Source organism: Cynara cardunculus (assembly GCF_001531365.2).
Source record: "Cynara cardunculus var. scolymus isolate 2C chromosome LG 10, CcrdV1, whole genome shotgun sequence".
NCBI lineage: Eukaryota > Viridiplantae > Streptophyta > Magnoliopsida > Asterales > Asteraceae > Cynara > Cynara cardunculus.
In genome coordinates, this window is record NC_037537.1 from 23406865 (window position 1) to 23417425 (window position 10561).

General features: G+C 29.8%; 1 protein-coding gene across 1 annotated transcript; it reads left to right on the forward strand.

Moving 5' to 3' along the window:
- Positions 1-4689: 4689 nt before the first annotated feature.
- On the forward strand, positions 4690-5481 carry LOC112519262. The gene has a single exon (XM_025127285.1). It carries the CDS (start codon positions 4772-4774, stop codon positions 5249-5251), a length of 480 nt encoding a protein of 159 aa, XP_024983053.1. The 5' UTR covers positions 4690-4771; the 3' UTR covers positions 5252-5481.
- Positions 5482-10561: the final 5080 nt, after the last annotated feature.

Sequence of the window (10561 nt, forward strand, 5' to 3'; positions counted from 1 at the left end):
AAAAATAAAAAATTTATTATTGTTTTTTTAAAAACACATAAAATCATATTATAATATCAATAGAGACAAAGAATAAAACATAACATTGAAATTGAGATGTATCTCGCTGTATTGCTCGAATATCGTTATAATTATTAAAAAAAAGTACATTTATTTAAAAAAAAAATTTGGGGTTGTGTCGCGTTTCATGAGGACTGCGCCAAAACTGAGCGACCTGGTGCTGTCATGGACAAAACGCGCTACGATCAAGGGGGCTCCACTTCACGTGCCTCCTCCAAATGCACCATCGGCTCCACCAGTCTTTCATTATGACTGGACACGTGTCACAATCCTCGTCCCCATCAGCACTATGAGCCTACACTACTCCATGCACCACGCGTACAACCAAGATTTATCCCCCCGCCTCGCGACAAAATCTCTCAAAATCACCCCTCTTTCTTGGCAAACAATAAGAAGATACAAACACTCGTTTTTATCCTTTGTTTTTATTTATTTATAATATATATTTTATATTAAAAATAATTCATGGTCGAAAATGTATCGATGAAGTAGATGTGTTTTAAATATCAAGAATCATATGAAAAGCATGAGAGCGATAGAATTGGATAAAATTTATCTGAAATTGATTAAATTAAGGTTAAAGATTTAAATAAGGATTAAAAGTAGTTTAAAACAGTTAAAATTTGATCAGATAATAAAATATTAAATTCAAACGTTTGAAATGTTTTTATAAATGAAACTAAAACATTTTGGACATCCGAATGTCGCTTCTACAAAGTAACATAGATTATTCTAATAAATATAATGGATCATATTAGGATTAGTGAGTCTATATCACTTCCAATTTTTAAATTAATGATGAGCACAAAATTTGGAATAACCAATTTATTTTTGCACCATTGGAGTAGTTCTGAGGATCTAATTAATGGCGGGGACGGTTCATAGGTGGCACGTGCCACTGTTTCTTTCCTTTGTTGTATGTCGTCATGTATATTTCGAAACTACAATGAGGATACAAGTTTCTCTTGATATGGTTGGTTTGCAAGACTTTTCTTTCACCCGAGACTCGAGTTCGAATATGAATCTTTTTAGTGTTACTTTCTTAGTTTTTAGTTTTAGATTTATTATGTTTTTGAGAAAGAAAATTTGTAATAAAAGACTTGAACACATTACCTGATACATGAAAAGCAATATCAATGATGATTTTATAAAAAATATCCCTATATTTATTTCTTATAGTCAAATGGCGTCGCAATTTAAAAAATAATTGGGTCCATCCTTGAATTAATAATGGGCCCTTTTACACACACACACACACACACACACACACACACACATATATATATATATATATATATATGATGAACATGAGTTAAGATTTAAACCATGTCAAAAGATATTTGAATGATCGATACAAGTACAAACAAAAATTGAACAATGTTGATAGATCTTTTGGTCAAAGAATGCGTATCCTCGACCGTCGAGGAAATCATCCACGACCATAACAACAGTTACCAAGATTCGCACGAGTAAAAATTTCCCCACTTATGATCGTGGTTATCTACGATCGCAGGATCTACAACCCTTGGTCGAAGATTACCCATCTACAATTGTGATTATCCACGACATGTTATATTAACGACGCTCGTTACTATGTGCTAACCCTGACATCCTTTACCAATGGTGTTTATTACAGATTCAAGCATTCATTATCGAGATTTGCTTCATTATTTTATCAAAGTAATCGACGACCAATCATCATTGGCGTAATAAAGGACAACCGTGATCATTGTAATGGTTTTTTTTTATAGATCGACCATTGGAACATCAAAAAAAGCACCTATAGAAAGCCAAAAGGACTCATGAAAGCACATCTACATCTACATACGGATACAAAGATGCTCGAGCATTAGAGCAACTTATGAAAAACAACTAATATTTTACATTGTTTTCCACGACCGATGCATTTATTTGCTTAGATCGTTGTAATCATTATTATAAAAGAACGACGTCCCTGATTAACGGCCATAATGCATCGACGATATATGACCGCGTTCTTCTCCCTCGTTTGACGGTTTTTTCACGTTAACAAATTCTTTTGTCTCGTTATTTATTTTATCATTGTGTTTGTTTAAAGAAATTTCTCTTCAATTATAAAAACTCCATAAACCAATCTTAAATTATCTTACATATAAATTTTAGGGTTAAATACATGAAATAGCAACCTACTTTCATAAAATTTCTTATTATAGCATTATACTTTTGTTTTTCTTTATTACAGCAATATACTTTCAAATTATTTTTTATTAAGACATTGTACTTTAAAAAATCTATCCATAATAACAATGGGTAACCTGTTACCTTTTAAACCGGTAATTCTTTGACTTTTTTGCTTGTGTGACTTTAATGAGGTGATGTGGATGACACATCATTTTAATGACTTAACTAAAATTAAAATAAAAACTTATTTCAAATTATTATTAGTGATTTTCATTTTTCATTGCTACTATCTAAAAAACATTTAATTTTTTTTTATTTTTTCTTATTAAGTTACATTCAAATTAAATATTTTTAAAGTAAAATATTTATTAAATAAATATGAAACATTATTTTCGAGATATACTTTGTTTGTAAAAAAGGTAAATTTTCTTATTTTATATTGTTCAAATAAATACATATCTTTTAAAATTCTCTTTAAAATATTAACGAAATAAATTGTTATCTACAATTTTTTAATATTGTTATATTAATAAATAATTCAAAAAAATCTAATTAATTTAATATATTTATACRTCAAGTAAAAAGTTTTTGAACAAATATAATATATTTTTTAAAAGATAATATTTTTTGGTAAAAAAAAATCAATTCTTATTTTCCTTTTTTTTTAAACATATATTTTTTTTAAAAATATTAGCGAGATAAGTTGTGTTTTACTAATTTTATTGATATTGGTATATTAATGAATAATTCATAATTTTTTTAATTCAGATAATACATTTATTAAATAACATGTAAAATATCTAAATATTAAAATAAAAAATACAGTGTTTAATAAGAACTAGTAGATGCTATAATAAAATAATATTGAAAGTACAATAATGTAGTAAGAAAGTCACATCACTATAGTACATGTGGACAGCCTACGTGGACAATGAGGTGGCATGGAAACCTAGTATAATGGGTAAATTTAAATCAAAAGGTTACCCAATGCTATAATGGGTAAATTTTTCAAAGTACAATGTCCTAGTAAAAAATAGTTTGAAAGTACATTGTTATAATAAGAAAAACTGAAAGTACAATGTTATAATAAAAAAAATTATGAAAGTAGATTGCTATTTTGTGCATTTTGCCATAAATTTTAATATAAACAATAAACTATATTAACGGTGGAATTGAGGTATGCCATATGCATATGTTTATCATATTTTACATCTTTTTACTTATGATTGCATATATAAAGAGATGATATTTACTTTACAAACTATGTTATTTTTATAAACCGTATAAACTTCATTTAATCAATCATAATTTTTTATTTTTTTTCTTTTTTTTTTTTGTAATTATGAGAGGTTGATTAATCATTTTTATTGAGGAAAGTGTTAATCATGAATATTATCATCTTCATTATTTTAATTTTAGAGAAATACATGAAACAGATTTATTAAATTAAGTATTATATGAAACAATTTCATAACCATATATGAAACAACTTCATCAAAAAAAAATATTATATGAAACAATTTCACAAGATCGAACAATTTTATGAAAAAAATTTCATAAGATTAAACAATGAAATTGATGAATGAGGGTAGTTTGCACGATTTGTACAAATTGGGTGGTTTGTATTTGATTTCTCTCTCTTTCTCTCTCTCTCTCTCTCTCTCTCTATATATATATATATATATATATATATATATAACATACAACCTTTTGTTTCAAAGATCGAACGATGTAATTTATGTTAGTTAATTTAATTTAAATTAGAAATAGCACACCGACACAACAATAAAATTAAGGGTAGGTTAAACTATATTTATTTATTGTTAAATTGCATTTTTATCTACTAATTTAATTCTCACGCACATCAACATCAATACTTACTTTTTACATTCTCAATATACGATTTAACCTAATTCTGACATAAAGATTGAGTTCCGGTAAGAATGAAAGTTATAGTGAGAAAGGTAATAAATGATCTCCACCATCAGATCAATTATAATCGACGATCAACAATAATAAGATGCACCAAAATACATCAGATCAATTTCTATAAAAAAAACATAATTCATACAAAAGTTCAAATCTCATATTAAACTTCACATTTAAGGAGGAATAAAAATTCCCTTGTGGCCATGAACGTTCAAATACAGTGACTCCAGGCTATATGCAAAGTATGTGGTCGTTTTAGGATTAGTCGGTTCGCATAGCGTGTTAGATATTCAGGTTAATAAAAAAAATTACATATAACATTTCCCTAAAATTGTTTATGTTAACAAATCAATTTTATAAAATTAAATAGTGTTAAGACAATGACATATAGCCGGTCGTGATCAATTCTAGGATCAAAAGGGTATTATAGTCATTTAGAAGTTGCATAGAAATTTAAATTGAAATAAAAGAAAAAAACAAAAAAAACAAACAAACAGTTTATAGAAAGAGATGAACATAAAGTCTCTATAAAAGCAGACAAAAGTGATCAAGCAATAGGACTTAGCACATACAGAGCTAAATCTAGCCTAACTTTTCAGAGAAATCCGTTCTCTTCATTTTAATGGCGGCATCGAGGAGCTACCTTGGTAGAGGAAACTACCGGTACTTCTCCGGCGAAAGGGAAGGTCCTATGGGGACGGACTTGATGTTTGAATTCAACGAATTCGACATATGGAACGTCGCCTCGTCGCCGGACTTTCATAAGAACGTAACGGCTTCTCGAATCTCGAAGAAGTCGGTACCGGCGATGGAGAAGAGAGGAGAGGCTAGAGGAACGGCGATGTCGCTGCCGGTTGATGTTCCTGACTGGTCGATGATACTGAAGGAGGAGCTGAATGAAAATCGTAGGACAGGTAACGATTACGATGACTTTGATGAGGATCTGTACGGTGCTGAGAACCGAATTCCGCCGCACGAGTATTTGGCGAGGGGGAGAATCGCGTCGTTTTCCGTACACGAAGGAATTGGGAGGACTTTGAAAGGGAGAGATCTGAGTAGGGTGCGTAACGCAGTATGGAAGAAAATCGGATTTGAAGATTGAAAACGAAGGATTTGCTGATAATTAATGATCCAAAATTTTGCCTACAAAATCAACTATAGTAATTGCTATTATACTTTCTTCTTATGCATACTCTTAGATCCGCCATGAAAATATTCTTTTGTTTCATCTGATTTCAGTTTTCATCAGTTTGTTAGGTTTAGACGGATTAATTGGTTACTACGAATGCAATTTGCAAATTTTGAGACGAAATGAGGATTTTGTTTTGATGATTTTTGCTGTTATAATTATCTTGTTTATCATCCCTTCCAGTTTTGCTTTTGCGATTTCCCCCCAAACCATGGCGGAAGCAGCCTTCAAGTTGCTTGAACCCAACCAAGCTAACCTTGCAAATTGCAATTGCTAAGAAAATTGAAGTATCTTGTGATGGCTTGTTGGTGTAAACACATTGACTTTGGAACTACTTGTTGAATATTTGACCAAGAAACGTTCAAACTATCGTTAATTATTGACCAATTCAATTTTCGCATTCTAACAGTTATATTATTTTTTTTAAAAATTAGAGGATTAAATTAAACTTTCATATAATAAATAAATAAAATCGAGAAATTTCTAAATTTCATAAAATTTTAAAGATTTGGGAAAAAAATGCTTTGATGGTCACATTAAACTCTCCTTTTAAATAAAGAAAAAAAAGATAAAAAAAAGGAGAAATCTTTAATCTTGAAGAATGAAAGAGAAAAAATAGCATACCTGTTGAAATGTTCTACCATTAATGGTCTAACGGAGGAAATGTATGTGAGTTTTTGTCTTGTAAATATACTATATGTATATATACTGCCAAATAGTTATGGTTTTTATATTCAACCTCATTCTATTTTAGAATATGCTAAAACTAATTTAATATGTGAAGTAGTCGTTGTCTAACTAATGGGTTGGGTCCAATGTGCGAAGGCAAACAAAACAAGACCTTGGGCAATCATCAAGAAGAGTTGCAAGTAGTGATGGTCAAATCGGCCTGGTCTGACTCAGGACCGGATTGAAACCGCGACCGATAAGGACCAGTTATAGGATTGAAAACCGGGACCGGTTATAAGACCGAAAACCGGGACCGGTTGGGAGTTTTGGCAGTTTCGTAAGATAAGGACCAGGACCATAAATTGGACCGGCCCGGTCCGGTCCAAAAATTTAAATAATTTATAAAAATAAATTTATTTTCAAATAATTTTATAATGTATTTTTGTAAGACAATGTAATTTATTATATTGAAACGCATTTTTAAAGTGTATTTGAGTTATCCAATTACAAATTTTTATAATGTATTAAAAATATATATCATTAAAAAAAATATTTTTTAATGCCGGGACCGGCGGTCTATAACCGGTTATGAAGAATTTTGACCGGTCTTACCATTTTCAACGGGGACTGGTTATGGCCGATCATGAGAAAACTTGGGACCGATTAGGACTAGCTTGGCCCCGGACTGGTTCTTGGCCATCACTAGTTGCAAGACCATATGTATGTTTCTTATGTAATTGTGGTGATCAACTTGTGAACATCTTGATTAATTTATGGATCTCGATGATGTTGGACGGGTCAAGGCCTTACGAGAGAGCACCTATGAATGGTTGTTTATAACGCCAAGAGGTAATGTTTTTTGAGTTAATACTCGTTCATCATCATCATGGATAAGAGAAGAAAACAAAGCCGTTTAAAACCGAGTTAATATCAAAAACAATGATTTAGACGATGATTATTATGAAAAAGTTACAAAGATTACTATATTTCACTTGTGTTGAAAATATGGAACAATAATTTAGTTTTTTCAAGATGGAACCAGTTTTGAAGTATGAAGTAACATTAGATCGTTATAATTTACAATACACAAACTTCTGGTCACATGCATCACCTAATTCTTTTGTAACCCCGTTATTCTAATTACGAAGCCGTTACAACAACTTTGCTTACGAGCATACAATAAAATCTGAACATCAAAATGACGTGAACAACAAACAATCAACTTACATATCTTCCGACATTTGGAACTGGGAACAACTTAAACAACGGAAGTCGTACAACTGGAATATTATACTGAACATGTGAAAACTACTAGTTTGTCGCATACTGAACATAATACAATACAAATAACTGAAAACACGTATTACGTCATAAACATACACGTATAACATATTGCTTAATACTCGATTATGCTTTTCTCTTTCCTTTGTCAGTACTGATGTTGGCCTTCTCTTGTTTACGAACATTTATAAGTTGATGTCTTAAATTTTAAGCTGTTAGCCCACCGTTTTTTAGTTTCACCGTTTCTTACAAAGCAAGTATACCATGCCTTCGACCAACCAAGAACCATTCGAGAAGGAAACAATAGAGCTAATGAAAGTTGATTGTGATGGTATTGCTGAATCAAATATTTTTGGGCTACACGTTTCTCATCACTTTGTCATCAGATGCAGTATAAAAACTATACATTGTGTTTTATTATTTTATCACATCTCTCAGACTGTTTGCACTGGCATGTCCATAAATTTAGGTAACTAGGGTGTCTAGGATATAAAAAGTCATAAACCGAATAACTCATGCGAAACGAAAACAGTTTCTGGTTATCAGGATTGCAGGTTAAACGTTTCGGTTAACCAAAAAAGGTAAGTTTTGATTTCAATTATTTTTTTTACCATATCGGTTAATCGAGTAACAAGTTATACTATTAGTTAATTTGTTTAATTTCCTTCCAGATAAATTTGTTTGATCACATATAAAATTAACATTAGGTGAGTTGATTTATGTTTAAACAAAAAAAAAAAACTAGAAAATTGAGATATATTTAACAAAACAATCGACCAACGTTATTATTGTAGCATGATTGCAAGAACTAGCAGTAACAATATACGAGAATAAGGGGATAAAGACAGTTAGACGAGGAACTGGAGGTTTCGTCAAAACGGACTAGGTCACTGGAATGAACCGTAAAAAATGACTGGGAAAAACTTAAAAATATAAGATTAAAAAGAAAAAAAGTACATATATTATTTTTTTAAAATTAACATTTTTGTGGGGCCCTCTCCCCCACCTACGTGAATCCACCACGACTGTTTGATATATCACTCACTAAAGCAGTAGTTTTTATGTGACATCCTAAAATAAGGTAAATAATTATTTATAAAAAAAATTTGAAGGGAAAAAGAAAAGGAAATAAAGTGGATTTTATTTTTATTGGAACAAAAATGTAAAGGAATGAGTTGAAAGGGGCCAATTCTATCATTTAGTTAAAGTATTAAGGGTTTAAAATCGTTTTGGACCAAAAATGTCAAATATTACGTCAATAAGAGGCTGAATGTAAATATCAAAAAGTTTAGGGAGCCGAATGTCATCTTTTTCAGAGATGAAAGACCTGTTTTGCCAATAGTACACCTCTATTTGGAGGTGACGACCTCACAACGAAGAATCGCGATTTAGGCCCCATTTTTCAACTAATACGCCAAAACTCTTGGCATATTAGTATATAGAGCACCAGTTGAGGATCATCTGGGTTCAAATGGTTTGAAAAATAAGAATACAATGAGAGAGAAATCTGAGTTCGAAGTTTGGAGTCGAAACTCTCGGTCTTTCGTTGATTTCATGTGAGATTCTCAACCATACTCCACGATTTTTATGTCTATAGTTTCGTTTTCGAAAGATCTATCGAACCCTAGTAGCCTTATATTTCAGGTTTGTGTTTTAAGGGTCGATTTTGAAAGTTAAAGTTTTGTTCAGTTTTAAATAAAATCCAAAGCTTCAAACGAGAAAATGGGTTTCATTACTTGACGAAAAATTGAGTTATTTATGTCAAAATGTTGGTAAAAATGTTTACAAGAGTTTGGTACAAAAAGACTGAATTAAAACCGTTAAGAATCAAACCATTTCAAGCTTAAAACTTGGGGGTGGCTAATGGCACCCTATGATGTGCTAATGCCACCCCTATGTAGGTTTCAATCATTTGTGTTTTATAAATTTTTGTGTTTTTTTTGTTTTTTTGTGATGATTACTTTTTATTTTATTATTAATTAAAGAAAATTTAAATTAATATATATTATTTATTTAATTTCCTGTTTTATTTATTTATTTATATTATATTTTAATTAATATAAATTATTAATAAATATATATTATTCATTTTGTTTTCTGTTTTTTATTTGTGTATATTTTATTTATTTATTTATATTATATTTTAATTAATATAAATTATTAATAAATATATATTATTCATTTTATTTTTTGTTTTTTATTTGTGTATATTATATTTTAATTAATATAAATTATTAATAAGTATATATAACAATAACAAAACCAAGTGAAAATGCCACATTGCGTACCCAATCAATTAGATCTTGAYGAGAATTAAATACCTGAAATGGACTTTTTTTAAGTTACAACTACTWGTTATACCATATAATTTAACAAGAATAAATGAAACTTAAAGATACCGTATCGGTAGAAAATGCAGACGGTTGWGGGTTTYCRTAAGCTCCAGTTGATTTGTTTGGATGCACATTGTCATCTTCTCCCCAATAAAACTTTTGCGATAATAATATTAAAATGATTACAAAAGTGTAAATATACAAATAATAGTTCTCATCACAACAAATACTATTGTAAATTGATAAATAGAAAGAGGAAAAAGTTGGTTAGAATACCTCATTTTTTTGCCATTGAATGGCGATGGATGATAAATAAATATAAAGAAGCAAGTCAAGAAAGAGTACTCTAAATAGAGGAGTGTTGAGAAGATGGAGGAGGCATCTTGGGGAGGTGAATGGCGATGGATGAAAAGTTTGAAAGATAAAAAATAGTAATGAGAGGGTCACGTGAAAGTGTTGAGAAGATGGAGGAGGCATCTTGTGTTGAATTTACAAGGACAAAAAWACATCACATGCTCAATAATATTTTGAACTTTTTTCTTAATTTAAATTCAATGCAAATGATTTCTATAAATATCTCATCAATTAAAATAACTAATTAATTATAAAAATTAACTTTTTTGAATTAAACTATTTTAAGTTCTTAAAATAATTACAATAAGTCTTTAATAATATATATATATATATATATATATATATAGGGATGTTATTCTACACCCTTTGCCATTCCTACACCCTATACAACCCTTATCTCAACCATTCAATTTTTAATCAATTAATTGTTTCCTAATATAAAGTATTAATCATAATTAATAAACTCTATTCATATTCCATAAATATTCAAATCATAATAAATGAACTCTAATCATTTCTATAAATATCTCAATTAATTGGATTGCAAAAGTTATACAAATGCACAAGGTTGTAAAAGAAATATACC